The sequence below is a fragment of the Ochotona princeps genome, chromosome 26 (genome assembly GCF_030435755.1).
Source record: "Ochotona princeps isolate mOchPri1 chromosome 26, mOchPri1.hap1, whole genome shotgun sequence".
NCBI classification, from domain to species: Eukaryota; Metazoa; Chordata; class Mammalia; order Lagomorpha; family Ochotonidae; genus Ochotona; species Ochotona princeps.
The window spans coordinates 31,265,356-31,285,874 of NC_080857.1; the positions used below are offsets into that span (position 1 = coordinate 31,265,356).

Sequence of the window (20,519 nt, forward strand, 5' to 3'; positions counted from 1 at the left end):
TGGGTCTCCCACATAGGTGTGGGAGCGCAAGAATTTGAGCCATCCTTCTCTGCTTTCCCAGGTCATTAGCAGGAGGCTGGATGAGAAGCGGATCAACCAGGATGCAAACCAGTGTCCATATGGGATACTGGCCTCGCAGGCAGAGGTGCACTGGTTCCAATGGTTTATCTTTTTCATTTCTCAGTAATATTTCATGGCATGGATGTATCACTGGTTCCTTTGCTAGTTGTAAAATATTGGGATTGTTACCATTTTTTTTCGTGATTTTAAACAGAGATGCTACAAACATCTGCATAACCACATATCAATGAAAACGGCATTTTGTTTTTGTAGGGTGAGTTTAAGCAATCTTTGGCCTGTGGGCAGCTGACCTGCTTTTATTATTTTTGTTGCTTACAACACAGCTATACTGATTCCTTTATAAACTTGGTTTTATACCACAATGATAGAGTTGAGAGGTTGTGGCCGAGACCTTTGGCCTGTGAACCTAAAACATTTACTGTTTGGCCACTTAAGGAAAACGTTGCTTACACCTGCTTTAATGTAAAGACTCAGGACTGAAACTTGGGGGTCCTATGACAGGTGTATGACTAACTTGGGGGTCCTATGATAGGTATATGACTGACTTTGTAAGAAACAGCCAGTTTTCTGGCAGTAGTGGTGTCATTTTGAATGGCATTTTAGCAATGTGTATTACAATTCCAATAATGCATGTGTGTGTGTCTATGGAAAAATCTGTAATTTAATCTATAGGATCACTCCTCCTTGTCTTCAAAACCATGGGAATGGTTTGGCAGTACATTTATCTAGATCTTACTCAACTTCATCAGCTTTTCATAATTTGAATCATATACAAGGCTACAGCTAATTTTTTTTAAAGATTTTATTATTATTTTAAAGCCGGATATACAGAGAGGAGGAGAGACAGAAAGGAAGATCCTCCATCCGATGGTTCACTCCCCAAGTGAGCCGCAACGGGCAGGTACACGCCAATCCGATGCCGGGACCAGGAACCTCTTCCGGGTCTCCCACGCGGGTGCAGGGTCCTGAAGCTTTGGGCCATCCTCGACTGCTTTCCCAGGCCACAAGCAGGGAGCTGGATGGGAAGTAGAGCTGCCGGGATTAGAATCAGCACCCATATGGGATCCCGGGGCTTTCAAGGTGAGGACTTTAGCCGCTAGGCCACGCCGCCGGGCCCTACAGCTAATTTTTTTATATAAAAATAATGTAAATGTTATTACACTCAGTTTTGGCTGTTTTGCATTGCTAATACAGAGAACAAACAGTGGTATTTTATATCCTGTGATAAGACAATTATTCAGTTTTATATATGTGAAAGGCATATACACAAAGAAGGGGATGGAGACAGAGACATTTTCTGATCCAGCTTGGGTGTAGAACGGGCTGGGCTAGGTCTTGGTTCCTGCTGAACAATGTAAGAGCTGTGTCTGGGTGTGGACCAGGTATGGCTGGGCTGTAGCACCCAACAGTGAGAACCAGAATGGTTGTGGGCTGGTTGGGCAAGGTCACTGTTCCTGCCAGGGCGAGAGGTGGACAAAGTCAACCTGGGCCAAAGACCCACAAGTGTGTGCAACATCTGTCATTGGGAGGAGACCTGATAGAGGAGTTTGGGAAACTCCTTTGTCAGAACACAGTCCTTGCAGATGAGCGCAAGAACCAAGGCAAGGAGCAGCCAGAACAGGCCAGGTTATAATATCCACTGGCATACATGATGGGTCAGGTCTTGGAGTGGGCCAGGCTGGGCGAGTTCAGAACATCCACTGGCAGGTCTGAGAACTAGGACAGGATGCAGCACAGACCGGGTTGGGCCACAACACCAGCTAGTTTGCATCAGGGCTGGGACTCGGGGCAGGCTTGGCTTGGCTGGTCTGGAGAACCCACCAGCATGAGCTGGGCTGGGGACAGGCTGAATCAAGTCAGGCTGCAGCACTAGATGGTGGATTCTGAGGTGAGGCAAGCCATGAGAGTCAGGGGAAAGTGGGTGCTAGATCTATGAGGTCCAGGGTTGGGAGGTCTGGCAGGGCCCAGGTTGCCTGGCCTAGATCATGGCCCACCTGTGAAGGGAAGACAGGGGCACTTGGGTCTGTGTGTCCCAGGCACTGGAGGTCTGGCCAGACCCAGGTTGCCTAGTCTGGGTCTCTGGTCTATCTACACGGTAGGGACCAGATCCGTGTGCCCTGGGGGTAGGGCAGAATCTGGTGGGACCAAGGTTGCCTGGTCTGGGTCCTTGGCCTGCCTGCATGGTATGGGCCGGATATGTGAGTCCTGGGGTCAGGGGGTCTGGTGGGACCAGGGTCACATAGCCTAGGTCCTTGGCCTAGCTGCAGAGTGGGGCCAGGTCCATGAGCCCTGGGGGCTGGAGGTCTGGCAGGACCCAGGTTGCCTGGCCGGGGACCTTGGACTGCTGTGTGGTGGGTGTCAAGTCTGTGAGCTGCCCAGGAGTGGGAGGTCTGGCTGGGCCCTGGTCCTTCGTCCGTCTGCACAATGGGTGCCAGGTTCGTGAGCCTCAGGGCATGGTGGGCCCAGTCACCTTGTTAGGGTCTTTGGTCCACCTGTAAGAACTGGTCCTCATGGAAAAGATGGAATAGTGGACAGCTGGTTCAGCTCGACATGGAGGCTATGGCAGCCCACTGAGCCCTGCAGGGGGCATCTGTACCATCCCAGAGGAAGGAGGACAGAACAAATTGGACAACTACCCCAGCCAAACAATGACAGCAAATATCTGGGCGCACGGAGACTCTGAGGTTGACTATGTCAGCCAAATGACATTGTAAGCATTCCCACATCCTTGGATCAGCCAGATCAACGACATTTCAGAACCATTGAAACCACTTGGGCAGAATCCTTGGAGTATGTGCCACATTGGGACCTTGGTTGATACTGAACGGTCATTCTCCATTCCAAGTACTGGAGCGGTAGGGAGGCTGGGTATGGCTTCTCCCCTTATGCAACCTAACCTCCCCTCCCCCCCGCAACAAGGAGAAACACAAAATTTGGAAACAATGACCACACCCACTTTTCTCTAACCCTTGATTCATACCATGCTGATCAACTATGTTAACATCATCTAAAATTAAATTTAAAAATTACAATGAGTATTTCCCATTATAATCAACATTTTGGAAAACACGACTTGCCAAAAATAAACTCCAAAGAAAAATGTAAACATCTTCATAATACCTTAATGGGTTTCCTTCAATGTTTTAAACATGTCATTTGCTTTCTATTTACAGTCCTACATACGTCTTGGGGTTCTGCTATCAATATCTGCTAGAGAAGTTTCCCAAGCAGGTTTTTTGTAAAGCAATGAATGTTTTTATAAAGAAAATTGTCACCTTCATACCGATTTTCAATGTTCGAAACTATTTAACACAAAGTACCGGAACCGGCAAAGGTTCACACTGCTCAGCACTCATTCACTTGTTCAGTCACAGAGCTGCCACGTATGCTAGGCCATGGGATTGGCACAGAGGACACAATAAAAAAATTAAATTAGATAAAGAAAAATGATAAAATTAAACAAAACAGAGGACACAATACCAGAAACGTTCTACTGCTTTTCAAGGCCACAAACAGGGAGCTGGATGGGAAGTGGAGCTGCTGGGATTAGAACCGGCGCCCGTACGGGATCCTGGCGTGTGCAAGGTGAGGACTTTAGCCGCTAGGCCACAGTGCCGGGCCCCATAAACATTCTACTTTAGTAAGAGTCAACTATAAGTCGCTCTTTACAAGGCACATCCTAATTGCTAAGACAGAGGTCAGTGCAAAGATCTGGGGCAACAAAGGAGTCCAGTCGGTGCCTGAAGAGTGAACAGAGCTTAGGGACAGCTGTGCCTCCAGCTGGTCAGGGTCTGGAAACGCTAACTCCATGTGGCATGAGTCCCGACACAGAAGGCACACTTCTTAACAGGTGAAGGCCTGCCAGTGGAGGATCCTGGGCTGCCAGTCAGGAGGGGCAGCTGAGGTGATGGAGCCCGCAGCAGGCAGACTCGTCGAGGTAGGGATTGGTGGGTGGGAAAGTCAAGTGGTTATTAGTTTGGAAGCCTGGACTGATGGTGCTGGACAGCCGAGCTTGGAGGAGGCCCTGCACCCCTAGCCGCCTCTGCCTGGCACAGCTGCCCTCCTCCTTGTCCCCCCTTTCATGGAAGGGAAGCGGAACTGCCTGGGTCACCTTCCTAGGGGAGGGAGGATGGCAAAGACCCGAGACAGGAACCTCCACACTGAGGAGGGAGCTCCAAACTCCAGTGGTACTCAGGCTTCCTGGGTATGTGTATGTAATGTGTGTGTTTGTATGTGTAGATCCTTTATTAAGAATTTTTTAGGGCTCAGTGGCATGGCCCGGCGGCTAAAGTCCTCGCCTTGAACACGCCCTGGGATCCCATATGGGCACCAGTTCTAATCCCAGCAGCTCCACTTCCCATCCAGCTCCCTGCTTGTGGCCTGGGAAAGCAGTGGAGGACGGCCCAAAGCTTTGGGATCCTGCACCTGTGTGGGAGACCTGGAGCAGGTTCCTGGCTCCTGGCTTCGGATTGGCACAGCACTGGCCGTTGGGGTCACTTGGGGGGAGTGAACCATCGGATGGAAGATCTTCCTCTCTATTTCTCTTCTTCTCTGCGTACCTCACTTTGTAATAAAAATAAATAAATCTTTTAAAAAAAAAAAAGAGAATGTTTTAAAAATCAGCATTCACCTCAAATAGAAGACTCCACCACTATTCTTTCATTCATGGACATATTTCTAACACACACACACGTATGTATCCAATATACAGGTATATGCCATTCAACTAAGTACTATACAACATGTTATTGTTAATAATTATAGATATTTATTAAGCATCAAGAGTATACTGTAATAGTTGCTATTAAAAAAAGGCATTGATATAGATCCCTGCATTGAGCTTACAATCTAAAATAAATGCAAAAATGCTGTATAATGACCTCAAATTTTCCTCTTCAAGCTAGAAATGGCTATTTGGCAGGTAGGTGAGGCCAAATTACTCATTACTTCAGTCCAGAGATAATGAGGTTTTGAGCATGAGCTAAGGAATCTTTCACTTGTCCCATTTTCCTCAATTACATCAGGCTTCCTAAGGACAAGAGCACTTTGCAACTGGGTAAGAACAACAAACTGCCTCGGACTGTTCTGTAGAACTTTAGAGGATGCTCACTGGCCCGAGTTGTTCAGCAGCCAGACGACACCCCATGCACACCCTGTTATCATCTAGGCCAGGTTTGTCTTCTATTCCATTTAAACCCTTTCCACATCCAAGGGCTCCAATGATACCCACATCAAGAAAGAGCTAACTATGCTTGGGTGTTGCTGACTTACAAGGCCAGCTCTCAGCAAACAGCACTGAGCACAGAGCAGGGGGACTGCTGTCCAATTACAGTGGGATGGCCGGCTCTGTTTAGACATGTTCAGTCCACGCATTTTCAAAATGACTAACAATATATGCAAATATGCTTCTACAATACTTTCCATATGTGTAAATGTTTCTATTATAGGAGTTGGGAGATAGAAGAATTTAGCATCAGGATCCAATACGGCAAAGCTTGTCCTATTTTGTCTATATCTAGCATATAATATTTAATAAATACTTTGAAGGTTTTCAATGCTGGTTGGTCATATTGGCTAGCAAAGGCACGCTGGAGGAGTTTTGATTCTTCCTGTCAAAGGACTGCTTTGAATACTGAGCAATACAGTCTTAAGCAAAATATTGTTTATTTTTAGTCACTTATGACGATTCTTTTAACTTAATGCTGACAATAGTGTAACTGATTTTAAGTTATCTGAAAACAAAAATGGAATTTAATCTGAAAATCACGTGCACAAATTCTAAAAAAAAATGCATGCGTGTTTAATGGCAGGGTGTACCATCCTGAGATTTTTTTTTTAATGGCAAAAAATATTTCTTAGGTTTTGGAAAAATCCGCACTTTTTCTACTGGAAGTCCATGTAGCAACTTTCTTCTTAAATAACATAGCAACAGCAGCAACATTTTAAAATAGTCATAAAACTTTGCATAACAAGTTTATCCTGAAAGAATGATCCAGATACTTCAGGATAAGAGAATTTTATACAACAGGACAATTCACTAATTTTGACTTAACATCAGCACTAAAACATCCTGCTTCCAACTTATAACTCCTAGCTACAGTAAATACATTCCAATTAATCATGATATTGGAATTGGAAAACCTATAAGTATGTAACAACACTATTGTCTTCCAATAAGATAGGAGTTAGTTTTGATTGGTTTCTAAAAAAAGAGAAATTTTTAAAAACAAATTTCATGATAGCTATGAAAAATAAAATATAATCTAAAGCTTTCACTAGTGTCATTTTAGTTGGTAGTAGCAAACGCCTAGAATTCCTGATTAAAGTAGGCATTTTGTTTTAAGGCAAAGCAAGTTTGATTATGCAAAAAGCATAGATATCAGCACAGTGATAAGAGCAAAATGACCAATACATTTATATCATCCATGTTTTCCAGGTGACACGTTATGAGCTACACAAAATGCTTATTTCATGTCAGTTCTCAGCCTACATGTTTGACATTACCCTTAGCATCATAACTGTTGTAATACTTTGAAAATGTACACTTCATTTTTCCAATATCATAGGGTAAGCAGTATTTTCAAATACCTGGCCTTTTTTTTTGCACAACATCTTCAGACATACTGCTGGCTAGCTATAACTTACTGTGTTCAGTAATCATACCAAGGTGAGGATCACAAATACAAAATATAAAACTAAGCCTAACAATTAATTACTCCATGTAATGAAAAAGAGTAAAATCAAGTAGTTGTGAATATACCAGTTTGTTGTCTTTGTTACACGTGTTCATTTGACAGTTTCTAGTCTGTATAGCTACTGAAATATTGCATAATACTCATTTTTCTTTCCTCTATCCTTTCCAATAGCAGCTGAAAATTTTTCTTTTGAATACATGGTAAAGCTTGTATATTTTGTTTATATTCATGTAAAAGCTGACTCCTTTTATTAAAAAAAAAGTTATCGCTGCTTCGGGAGACCTAAGCGAAAATTTCACATTGGACTACATATCATTTCCATGCCAACAAGTACTGATGGTTAACAAAAGCAAATCTTCATTTCATCAGGATTTTAAATAGAACTTTTTTTAAAATGATAAAATAAAAAACAGATGAGAATAATTCTTCAAGTCTTCTTCACTCTCAACTGCTCAGAGATACACCTTTAAGTAAGGCTGGATCAAGTACGTGGTGTTGGTACTCTTATCTTTGCATAGAAGACAAAAAGCAAAACCCAGGAAGTTATTTCCTTCCTAAGGTCTCCGCTAGTTTCTTAAGTCTTTTCTTCAGCTCCAGCGGAAACTTCTCATAGCACTTCTTACAGACGGGCTTCATGTCAAACTCCACAAATTTATTCCTAAAGATAATTATAGGAAAAAGACAAAGAAATTTAGTGGAAATGGAGTCATCACAGATAGAAAAACAATGTTTCCTGTTAACATTAGATGACAACATTTACACTCGGGTTAGCAAAGAACTATACTTTCTAATCAATTTTGTGGCAAATGTAAAAAATTCAGAGCATCATTAAAAACTGTCTTCTACGAATGGATCACATACATTGTGTAACATAGAATGCGCACCATACAGAAATGAAAACATAATCTAGATAAGTGAAGTCAATCACAGTTTAAAGTGCCATGAAAAAACTTTAAAGAATTATTGTGCTCTTTATAATGTGAATAATCTATTATTAGAACTTATTTATTTGAAGGGTAGAGTTTGAGGGAGGGAGGGAGCTAGAGAGAGAAGAGAGCAGAGACAGAGTGTGTTCTTTCATCCACTGGTTCATCCCCAATCGACCCCAATGGAGAGCACTGGGCCAGGCTGAAGCAGGAGTCCAGAGCTTCACCCAGGTCTCCCACTTGGCTGCAGGCACCCGAGTGCTTGGGTCATCCACTGCTTTTCCAGGTACACCAGCAGGGAGTTGGATACTCATCTGGGATGCTGGCATCTCAGGCAGTGCCTTAACCCACTATACCATAACACCTAGCGCCTATAAGCTAGGCGAGGTTTCATCACTTCCCTCACAACAACAAAGATCACAGTGAATCACTAAAAAGTGCACCTTTAGTTGTAACAGTCGTACTTCTGTGATAGAAATTAGTAATGGAGTATTAAAGAGATTAAAAAAATTCTTAAAAGACACAAATAACCGGACAGTGAGTATTTTAACAATAGGCAACTGCATGGAGAACTAATTTTTTTTTTAAATTTATTTGTTTATTTGTTTTCAGTTAATCTGAAAGGCAGAGGGACAGTGATGCACACACATCCACACACACACGCACACACGCGCACACACAGAATCTTGCACTTGCTGGTTCACTCTCCCAATACCTACAACATCTGGGTGGGGAAGGACCAGAACTCAGCCTCGATCTCTCCCAGGGCAGACGGGGATCCAAGAACTTGGGCCATCACCTGCCGCTTCTCAGTGCATCAGCAGAAAACTTGATCAAAACGGGAGCCTGGACTTGAACCCAAGCACATCCATGGTGGATGCGGTCACCCCATACGGTGTCATAGCAACCACATCCAACACCTGTAGCCACTCGACTCTTTTCAAACGCCTGCTCAATATGTCCTGTAGACACTGTCCTGGAGAAGAACACTTCCTTTCACTTGGCAACCTGATGCATTTTCAACAGGGAAGCTACCACTGGCACAATGCAGGCCCTTCAGTTTTGAATTAAATAAACACAGTTTGTCACTTCAGTGTGGAATTATGTTAATTTGTGCAAAAGTCCAGTGGTACACAGTTATACAGTAAATTTGATACAAGATTTAATGTATTTTTCATGATTGGCATTGTGGTACAGTGAGTCAATCCACTGTGACACCAGCATGCCTTATGGAATATCAGTTTGAATCCCAACTGCTCCACTTCTGCTCCAGCTGCCTTCTTCCGCACCTGGGACAGCAGCAGAAGAGGGCTCGAGTATTTGGGTCCCGCCCATGGATGAAGACAAAACTGACGGATTTCCTGCCTTCCGCATGGCCCAGATTAGGCTGTGTCATGACCTTTTGGGGAGTGAATCAGTAGATGGAAAAGTCCTACCTCTCTACTGCTGCCCTCTAATCTGCAACTCTGCATTTTAAATACATAAATCTGCTTAAGATGTTTTCATTCACTTTTTAGGTATACTTGGACTAATCTGCGTTAAAGTTATTTCAAAGAATGTTACTGAAGCACACATTTGAAACAACAACAACAACCTTCCATTTTTAAAACACCACAATGGGAATCATCTTCTAGCTGTGCTATAATTAAACCTCAATTGTTGCATTTCCATTGGAAAATTGAATTGCTTCGACAGGGGTAGTCTGACTGAAACAGCTTAAGTTCAAAGTCTTTCCCGGTCTTGGAACCAAAGTCACTAAAACTAATTTTTTTAAAGCCCATATTCAGAGCAACTATTTAGCAAATGTTTTATTGTTTTACTTTTTAAAAAAGATTTATTTATTTTTATTGGAAATTCAGATATGCAGAAAGGAGGAGAGACAGAGAGGAAACTCCTCCGTTCGGTGATTCACTCCCCAAGTGGCTGCAAAAGTTGGAGCTGAGCCAGGAGCCTGGAGCTCTTCCAGGTCTCCCATGTGGATGCAGAGTCCCAAGGCTCTGGGTTGTCCTTGGCTGCCTTCCTAGGCCATAAGCAGGGAGCTGGATGGGAAGCAGGGCTGCTGGGATTAGAACCGGCGCCCAAATGGGACCCCAGCAGTGCAAGGCGAGGACTTTAGCTGTTAGGCTACCATGCCAGGCCCTATTGCTTTAATTTTATATTTTCATTTTAACTATATGTTTTCATTTCCTCTATAGGAGGAAACATAACAAATGAATAAAAAAAAAACTTCAAGGATCTAAACAGAAACGGTAAGCAGAACAGAAAAATGAAACGATCATGCTATTAATTGACTAGAATTTCAAAGACTGAAATACTTCCTATAAAAATCAGGAACAAAGGTTGGCATTTAGCTGCCACCTGCCATGCCAGCACTCTAAAGAGGGACTAACTGCAGTCCTTGCTACTCTATTTCCAATCTAGCTCCTTGCTAATGTACCCGGAAAAGCATCAGATGGTTCAAAGTACTTGGGCCCACGGCATTCATCAGTGAGATGTAGATGGAGTTCCCGGCTTCCGGCTTTGGCCTGGCCGGTTTGGTAGTGAACTAGTAGAAGGAAGAGTGTCTTTCTCTCTCTCTCTCTCCCCTTGTCTCTCCCTCTTTCTCTTTAACTCTGCTTTTCAAATAAATATTTTTTTAAAAATCAAGAACAAGAGGGTTTGAAGACATCAAGGAAATGACCTCACAACCAGTGGTAGCTAGGCGCTGTATGAAGGCCACAGCAACACCATCAGAGGAGATGGTGAATCTACTTGGACTGAAGCATGCTGAAAGAATACACAACTTCACACATGTGCCTCTTAGAAATATCACGCAATTTCTACAATTTATCAAATACCTTTAGCCCCAAAACCAAAGACCCGGAGTTTAAAAGCTTCAGTTATAAGACTAAACTACTTTAAAACTTTTCCCGCTCTCTATGACACAGTGTAATGAAAAACATAGAGAGAGGTGAATGAGCTAATGGACTGAGTGAAATACAGGAACACAAGCTGGTATTCAGGGTGGACCTCACCCAAAGTTTTACCATTTTCATGGTTATGGAAAAGGACAGATCCTGGAATACCAATCTTGGATGACTGCACACACACACCAAGATGAAAAAAAAAATGCATAAGACAGAAGTAAGAACAAAACACACATTCTGAAAGACTAACCAAAGAGGAAAGTGAAAAACATGATGACAGAAGGGATAGAAAAGTTTACAAACAGACTGGCTTTTTCTTTTTCTGCTTGTCCTTATCCTTGGCTTCTCTCTCCCGTCTGGCAAGCCGCCTCTTAAATTCTTCTGGCATTTTTTCATAACAGTGTTTGCAGACTGGTTTTAGATCAATTTCAACAAACTTATCCCTTTGAATAGAACAAAGAAGGAACAGAAGACACAAGAGCGACCAGTTAAAGAAGAACCTTTACTTGCCGAAGGCCTGAACACAACGAAGACACAAAGAATTAAACACTTCTACAGGTAGATGTTTACATTCTAGGAATATCTGTGCAAGTATCACCCCAAAGCTTGCAGGCTCAGAAGTCACATAGGACCAACCGTGGACTTACTTGAGTGTTAACTTAGTGTTGCAGGTAGAACAGGCAAAGCAATTCACGCACCAGGCCTTGTTCAGAGCAGACACCACTAGGGAAAGAGCAGAGATCGGGTGACTAGGAAACTTATTGTCATGGAGCCAGGCCCCCATACATTATGCTGGAGGAGCTTTCCCTGCACCTGTAAACCAGCATTCTTCTGTTATGGTTCAGTTCCTGCTGCTACTGGTCCAAAAAAAAAAAAAAAAGAAAGAAACAAAACCTTGGTATTTTTAAAAATCCAGAAAGTACCTTATTCGCCTGAATTGTTCCAATAAAGTAGCTCCGCCAGCAGCTTCCTTCCCCCGACAAGAAGCACTACGGATCATTTTCCTGAACTCTCTTTTTCCCAAAGTGCACGTGTGTAGGATTTCAGAAAGCATTTCCTGAGTTAGGTGCTGGGAACCGGGAAGCCTCCTGAAAACCGGATTGTTTCCAACTCTGCCAGGAAGTCTCTGGCAGCTCCACGTTCGTGACTGTGAGCAAACACAGCTGCTTGCTTCCTGCGACTGAACTGCCGCACCAGCCCCAAGTGCCAGAGATGACGACAGGGAACCGCGGCTCGGAGCATGCGTGGAGTTGGCATGCCCTTGTCTTATTGACAACAGTAGATTGTTGTTAACGGTCTCAGTAAACGGGGTTAAAACCTACTCTGAACTGGAAGTGGAAATCCATCTTGGGGTCAGTGAGGACCAGTGATAACACCACAGCCTTGGTCTAACGTATTCTCTTAAATAGGTAAGAAATCCAATTCTTGGTATCATTTCTCTGCTCTGGGAAATTTGCCAGAGAGAGAGAGAGAGAGCATAGGTAACTGATAATAAACACGTTGCAGGCCAGAGTAACCATTAACCTCTTTCAGTTGTCACATGACCCAGATGTGTTGTGTCAAAACACTGCATGGAAAACCCATGCATACTTACCATCACCTTCTATCACACGGTTGCAGTGGAAACAAACATCACCAAACAACTGCAAGGGGAAAAAACGAGGAAGAGTTAACGCTGAGGATGTGTGAGAATGAAGTTTTAGCACATGGAGTGTCTAACACAATTTCAGTTCTTTCTATTGCCTGAACATTCCCTACCTAACCCAGAATTTATTATTATCAGAGAAAGCACATCAGTAAAAATGTGCTAAGAGTTTTACTTTTTACAATGCAAATAATTGACATTTCAACACTTGGAAAAAATCTTGATGGAAAAATACAGGACTTTATGTGAATCCATATGGATCAGCATTAGGTAAATGAATAAGCTTAGACACAGGAGGGAAGCGAGCTCTGTTCAACCAGTGTGCCAGGGCTGCTCAGACGTCTTTAGCCAGGCAGGAGCTTCCATCCGAGGAGTTCTGGCAAGGAACAGTGACAGCCTGCAGAGCGCCCGCACACTAGTGGCAAGAAAAGCGGGGAATACATCGACTGACAGAAAAGAATGACGCAGCGTTGGGCCCAGGATCGCCAGCAGAGAGACTTGCATCCCTGCACAAGTTCCAACCCTCAACAGGCAACATCCGTGTGACTGCAGAGGACCGGCCACGCACCCACGTGGGTAGTCCACGTGACAACATCTGTATCAACAACAGTCAAAATACTCTATCGTTAAGAAGATTAAAGAAATATGTCAACCTTCAACTAAGAGGGTCCAGTGCTCAAGTGGGGGAAAAATGTCTACGGGGACACTACTGGGTCAGATCACAAATCAAAGTCGGTTGAAGTATTATATTCACACTGATTACTACAGTTATTCAGGAGAGTTCTGTGTTGTTGCAAAGCACACACCGAAGCAGTTAAGGGAAAAGGACTATGACAGACTTCATTCTTAAATGCTTCAGAAAGGAAGCCACGTAAGTGTCCATATGCAACAAATACTTGTAGGCAAAGATGTCAAGTCCCAGTTTGGGATTCCCATTTCCTGTAGCAATTGCGATCTAGCTACTTAGTGCCTGGATCAAACTTCCTACTGACACACTTGGGAGCTGACAGACGCTTGTTGACCAGTCCTTGGGAGACAATGGTGTTCCTGGCTGCTAGCTTCAACATGTCCTAACCCTGGTATTTAGGAAGTAAACCAGCAGATATGTCTCTCTGCCTATCAAACAAAAACTTTACAGAAAGATATTTGTGTTTACGTTAGTGTGTTCTGACAGAACAAGATCAAATGTGTGAAAGTCATGATTCAACCAGTCTGAGTAAAAGGCATGCTGTGTGCACACTTTCCAAGAGAAGCTAAAAATATTGGTAGGTTTAAATTCATAGAAGTCTATTTAGTATTCAACGGACATAAATGAATATAATTGATACCTGGTTATAGTGAGTTTCACAATATGCCAGCCCCTTCCTCTCATAATGGCGATGTCCAAGAAATGGTTTTTCACACTTGGCACAAACAAAATGCTGGAAAAAAAAAAAGAGTCATTTGCAATTGCCATATATTATTCACATACTCAGGCAGCCCCAAAGTGAATCGACCTGCTGCGCAACTAACACAAATAATCCTGGGGTGCTTGGGCTAGGGTGACCCGGGGTGTCTGTTGGTTACTTTTATTTGTTTAATTTCTAAAAAAGATTTATTTCTTTTTATTGGAAAGGCAGAGATGCAAAGAGGAGAAACAGGAAGATCTTCCATCCGATGATTCACTCCCCAAGCGGCTGCAATGGCTGAAGTTGAGCCAATCCGAAGCCAGGAACCTCCTCCAGGTCTCCTACGTGGGTGCAGTGTCCCAAAGCTTTGGCCTGTCCTCGACTGCTTCCCCAGGCCATAAACAGGGAGTTGGATGGGAAGTGGAGCTGCCGGGATTAGAACCGGCGCCCATATGGGATCCCAGCACGTTCAAAGCGAGCCCTTCAGCCATTTCGCTATCATGCCAGGCCTGACAGGTTACTTTAGACACAGCCTCCTCAGGCAGCACAAAATGCAAAACAGGACAGCATCTCCACGGCATCTCCAGGGCAGGGCTGCTTCCACACCGAGGGCACGAGACTTCTTGCCTTAAGAAGACTTCACCCATGAGCATCCTGCTCTACGCGATTCCCCTTCTAGAGCCAACTGTCTCTAAACATGTCAGTCCTGGCTTCTGAAAGCCTCCTCATCTTGCTGGCACATGAGAACCACATACATGCGCAAGTGCTGGTCACTGCCACGCTACAGAGCACTCACCTCCACATGCCACTGCTTGCCCATTGCATTCACCACGCGTCCCTCGATGGGCCGCCGGCAGGCACCACAGATAGGGACCCCCATCTTATCATGGCAAGGCAAGCAGTACAGTTCTCCTTTCAGCTCCCGGGCATCAGCGGTCAGCTCCTTCCTGTCCACAAGAAAGACACCCACGAGTGTTACTGCTAGAGAAAAAAACAGGCCATCGATGTGGCTAGCACACTTGATTCTGGAAACTTCTTGTTGTGTTAGAAAGGATCAGACTAACTTGACTAAGCTTTGGTAGGTTTGAGACTTACCGAAGCATCAATCATCTGTGATAACAAGATGCAAGAATATGACAGACACATCAAGTCACAGCAGTTCTACTTGGCATTTTCTTGTAACATTACCTCACATCATCTTTCAAAAAAACCCGCAGAACCCGGACAGTGCTGAAGACCAACTCAGTAATTCTGCCTTTCCAAGTTAACCAAGCAATGAGGAGACTAAATGAACTTAGTAGGTTAGCAAAAAAAAAAAAAAAAAAGAAAAAGAAATGCCCAGAACTATCCTTCTCCAAATACTGAACTATTATTTTATTTTATTTTATTTTATTTTATTTTATTTTATTTTATTTTATTTTATTTTATTACAGCCAGATATACACAGAGGAGGAGAGACAGAGAGGAAGATCTTCTGTCCGATGATTCACTCCCCAAGTGAGCCGCAACGGCCCGATGCGTGCCGATCCGAAGCCGGGAACCTGGAACCTCCTCCTGGTCTCCCACGCGGGTGCAGGGTCCCAATGCATTGGGCCGTCCTCAACTGCCTTCCCAGGCCACAAGCAGGGAGCTGGATGGGAAGTGGAGCTGCCGGGATTAGAACCGGCGCCCATATGGGATCCCGGGGCTTTCAAGGTGAGGACTTTAGCCGCTAGGCCACGCCGCCGGGCCCTGAACTATTATTTTAAAAATGAATTCCTTTATTTGAAAGGCGAGTAACAGTGAAAGAGAAGAGACAGAGGGAAAGATCTTCCATCTGCTGGTCACTTCCCAAACTGCCACAATGGTCAGGTCTGCCAGGCTGGAACAAGGAGCCTGCAGCTGTTTGTCTCTCACACGGGTCAGGGACCCTGCTCTTGGGCTATTTTCCACTATTTCCCCAGGTACATTACTAGGGAGGCTGGATTGGAAGTGGAGCAGCTGGACTCGAACTGAGACCCACATGGGATGCTGGCCCTGCAGGTGGCAGGTCTGCCTGTGCTGGTCCCTTTAGCTAGTATTTTATACCCATGAAGACTTAGCCAGAGACTGCCCTAGCCAATCAAACGGACTTATGTGTGGATTTCACCTGTTTTAAATCATTCCCTAGGAGAGGTGCAAAAGAAAACTGGCCAGAGGAAACTCCATCGCCTCACCTCTCTCTCCTCCCTCTACCATTATTTAGCAATGATGACTCATATATTAACTATATGAACAAATCTTTTTGCATTACATTTTATACTAGATAACAAATTCAGAAGATCCATACCCAAAGACAAAAAGAAAAAAAACTGCTCATTTTTCTTTTAAGTATATATATCAAGAAAAATGTGAGGCCGGTACAGTGGCTCAGTAGGTTAATTCTCTGCCTCCTAGCACTGGCATCCCATATGGGCACTGGTTCTAGTCCTGGCTGCTCCACTTCTGATCCAGTTCCCTGCTAATGGTCTAGGAAAGCAGCGGAAGATGACTCAAGTCGTTGGCACTCTGTACGCATGTGGGAGACCTGGAAGAAACTCTTGGCTTCAGATGGGCACAATTCTGGCTCTGTAGCCATTTGGGGAACTAACCAACAGAAGCATCCTCTGTTTCTCCTTCTCTGTAAATCATTCAAATAAAAAGAAATACATGTTTAAAAAAAAAATCAATGTAATCTACCATATTTTAAATAACACTCTAAAGGTCAATCCCATGCAGTGGGTTAAACCTCTGTCTGAAGCAGTAACAACCCACATAGGATGCTCCGTTCCAATCCAGCTCCCTGCTAATGTGCTTGGGAAAGCAGCAGAGGAGGGCCACAGTCCTTGGGCCCCTGTAGCGTAGCATCCCTTGCGGCAGTTTAACGCACTGTGCCACAACCTGGTCCCAACACTTTAATTATTTCATCTTTCAAACTTCTATGTTACACAGAGGTAAGATGCTTTCAAAAGGCAGAGTGACACACCCCTTCCATTCGCTGATGCATTCTCCTGAAGGCCACAGGGGCTAGGGAGGGGGCAGGATGAAGACAGGAGTCAGGAGCTCCATCAGGAGCCCCAGCATGTGAACCCTGCTCTCCTGCTTCCCATGCACATTAGCAGGCAGCTGGGCTGGAAGCAGAGCACTTAGGATCCGGGATACCAACATCGGGGCTGAGCACATGCCGCAGCCCAGACACTTTGAGGGATAACTGGGGATACAGTAGAATGAGCTGAATATCTGCTGTTATATAATATTATTGGTCATTTTCTTAGCATGTTAAAGAAGTGTTTGTTTTTTTTTTAATAGGAAAATGTCCTTACTCTCAGGATATGCATCCAGGGAGTCTTGATACTTAAAATTTGCTTTCAAGCTGCTCAATAAAAAGAAAAAGTCACGTGTGCACATACGCATGTGTATGGCAAAACGTTTTCTTTATATCATTCTCCTGACTCTTGCATAGTTTTAAAGTTCTACATCAAAAAGTTGGGGGTGGAGGACCCAGTGCGATGGCTCAATGGACAAATCCTTACCTTGCAGGTGGTACACTCCCATACGGATGCCAGTTCACGTCTTGCCTGCTCCACTTCCCATCTAGCTCCCTGCTTATGGCCTGGGAAAGCAGCAGAGGAAGCTTTGGGACCCTGCATTCATGTGGGAGACCCACAAGATGCTCCTAGATCCTGGCTTCTGATTGGCTCAGCTCTGGAGCTCCTGCCATGCGGGCCACATGGGGAATGTGCAAGAGGATGGAAAATCCTTCTCTCTGACTCTCCTTCTCTCTATACATCTGATCTGCCATTCCAATAAAAATAAATAAATCTTAAAAAAAAAAAAAGTTGGGAGTGAGGTGTTGGCACATGGTCAAGTTGCCACTTCAGGGACGAGTGCTGTAGTGCGGCACTGCACCTGCGATGCCAGCATCCCATACAGGTGCCAGTTAGAGTCCTGGCTGTTTCATTTCCAATACAATTCCCTGCTGATGGCCGGGAAGAACAGTGAAAGAAAACTCAAGTGTTTGGGCTCTTGCCACCCAAATGGGAGATCTGGAGGAAACGCTTAGCTCCTGGTTCCTGGCTTCCTCCTGGTCCAGCGCTGTCTATTATCTGGGGAATGGACCGGTGGATGGAAGACTTCTGTCTCTTGGTAACTCTGCTTTTCAAATAAATAACATAACATAACATAACATAACATAACATAACATAACATAACATAACATAAAATAAAATAAAATAAAATAATGCTACTTGGGATGCCCGTGTCCCATAAAGAGTGCCTACACTGGAGCCCCAGACATGCTAAAAATCCCACTTTCATGAAGGCACCCTGGGTAACAGTAGAAAATGGCTCAGCTAGTCGGGTCCCTGCTGCCCATGTGGGAGACCCAGACTGAGTTCTGGAGCCCTGGTTTCTTTTTTTTTTTAAAGATTTATTCATTTTATTACAGCCAGATATATGCAGAGGAGGAGAGACAGAGAGGAAGATCTTCCGTCCGATGATTCACTCCCCAAGTGAGCTGCAACGGGCCGGTGCTATGCCAATCCGAAGCCAGGAACCTGGAACCTCTTCCAGGTCTCCCACGCGGGTGCAGGGTCCCAAAGCTTTGGGCCGTCCTCGACTGCTTTCCCAGGCCACAAGCAGGGAGCTGGATGGGAAGTGGAGCTGCTGGGATTAGAACCGGTGCCCGTATGGGATCCCGGGGCTTTCAAGGTGAGGACTTTAGCCGCTAGGCCACGCCGCTGGGCCCAGCCCTGGTCTCAATGAGACCCAGGCCTAAGGTTGCAGGCTTTTGGGAAATAGGCTAGCAGATCCAAAGTCTGTCTTTCAACTAAAATGAAAACAAATGCAACCACTTCAGTAATTTAACTGGCTCTAAAAATAGAAGTACAGAGAAATATGACCTTTTGTCTTACTGCCCTTGTTTGTGCACTGAAAAAAAAAAAAAGCAAGAAAGGAAATAGCCAAGTACCCGCAGTTAGCACAGTTGAAGTGGTCCGGGTGGTAAGGGTCATTTTTGAAGATCAGGGGCTGTTCATCAATGATGGCATGGCATTTTTGGCAGATGTACTTTCCAAGGCCACGGGCTTTCTCACGGTTATGACAGGGGCGACACAGATGTCTAAACAAAGCCGAAACGTAAAATGGTTAGGTTCTTCCTAATACTTAAAACAATATATATAAATTCTTTTATCTGTGAAAAGAAATTAAATAAATCTTTTCTATTTGTTTTCTAAATTACTGCTATGTTGAACGAAGTATGATCAAGCCATAGGAACTATTTATTCTAATTCCAGTGATTTCAACTGTAGGTCTCCCCTTGGCACTGCAGCAGGGTGTGGACCTGTATGCTTGCCCAACAAGCAGGCATCATGCCAGTGCATAGAGTGTGGTGTCTGAGTTCACATCTCTAAGCCCGTGAACCCACTATTGCCTTGTAGCCCACAGGGAAACCATGCTTGACTTAGGGGGAGTCACTCGATCCTACAACACCTGACAAGGATGGAAACCTCCTACCTCCCGGCATTCTTGACAAAGCCGATGTCTGCCAGAACTTCCTGGCAGAGGTCGCAGCGGAAGCACTCCGGATGCCAGCTGTTATTCATGGCTTTGATAACTCTGCCAATGATGAATTCACCTGCAGGAAAGCGAAACACAAAGGATGCCCAGAGTGCCACCTTATTTGCGGAAGACAAGTAAGGAACGCACAGATTTAGTTAAGAAAGACCTTTTATGTCCAACATGCTGATCGGAATAATTACTACCTTTGAAAATACAGTTTTAATATCCAAGTCCTCGTTTTTGAATCTGAAGCTATGATTTAGAATTATTTTATTATATTTCTGAATTTTACTTGACTTTGCTCACATTTAATTTGTAATCTTGATTTTTTCAGTGTGTTATATTTGCGATTTATTTCTGCTTGCTTTTGCTTTTTTTTTTTTTTTTTTTTCAAATAATTTTTTTTAAGTGGAAGAGAACTTTGTGGCCTTTTTCTGGGGGTTGCTTTGAGCATTCTCAGTTTGGGATATCCAAGCCAGTCTTTCCTTTCTTCCTTTCCCAATCTACAGGGCACTCCTGATTGTCTTGGGTTATTTCTGGTCACGGCCAACAAACAACTGAAATCTACAGCACACATGTGCTTGCCTTATAATCCATAATCCACTTCTTTCTCAACAAGCCTTTACAGCATTATGCTCAGTTTCTTTAGTCTCCAGGAATCTTCCAGTAGAGCTCTTATTGACCAACAAATCAAGTGCTTATGTACCAGACAACTAACTCTTAAGCATCCAAGCCTCCCTGATGTCTTCTTTGTATCTTTCCTGACACACCTTGCAAGCAAAGCAAAGGCTGCTTTGTCAGGACAGACAACATCCCAGAAGACAGACTATAGAAGTCCTGTCACCCCCACCCCCACCCCAAATCTTTGACCCTAGGTTTTCTTAAAATCCACTTCTTGAAGTGGCATCTGGCCTGTTAGTTAAGATGCTTGTGTTCCATGAACAATGACAATGCAGCAATCATGGCTTAAGTAGCTGCGGCCCTGAAGCCTGGAGACCTGCACGTAATTCCTGTCTCCTGGTTCCGGCCCCAGCCCAGCCCAGCCCTGACTGTGGTGGGTATTTGGGAACTGAACAAGCAGTTGGAAGCGAGTGAGCGTGTTCTGTCTCTTCACCCATTTTGTCCTCTCTACCCCGCCCTCCAAGATGTATGTCCATCTGAGTAACAGGGATTCAATCCTTGAACCACGATTGCTGGAAACTGAGTGTTAGCAGGAAGCTGGAATCAGACGTGGAGCTGGGACTCCAATATGGGATGTAGGTGCCCCAAACAGAATACTTACGACTGTACTAAATACCCATTAAAAAACAAACAAACAAACA

At 44.2% G+C, this 20,519-nt stretch overlaps 1 protein-coding gene across 3 annotated transcripts in view; it reads right to left on the minus strand.

Annotated features, from left to right (window-relative positions):
• Window positions 1-4,826: 4,826 nt before the first annotated feature.
• LIMS1 (LIM zinc finger domain containing 1) overlaps window positions 4,827-20,519 on the minus strand; it is a 134,695-nt gene continuing 119,002 nt past the window's right edge. For all 3 annotated transcript variants that reach the window (XM_058655125.1, XM_058655124.1, XM_058655123.1), the window contains exons 4-10: window positions 19,153-19,273; window positions 18,608-18,757; window positions 14,438-14,588; window positions 13,582-13,674; window positions 12,203-12,251; window positions 11,256-11,331; window positions 4,827-7,434 (exon numbers count right to left, since the gene is read on the minus strand). In XM_058655125.1, the coding sequence (XP_058511108.1) occupies window positions 7,320-7,434; window positions 11,256-11,331; window positions 12,203-12,251; window positions 13,582-13,674; window positions 14,438-14,588; window positions 18,608-18,757; window positions 19,153-19,273 (755 nt within the window). In that variant the 3' untranslated portion in view covers window positions 4,827-7,319. The remainder of the gene's footprint in view (window positions 7,435-11,255; window positions 11,332-12,202; window positions 12,252-13,581; window positions 13,675-14,437; window positions 14,589-18,607; window positions 18,758-19,152; window positions 19,274-20,519) is intronic.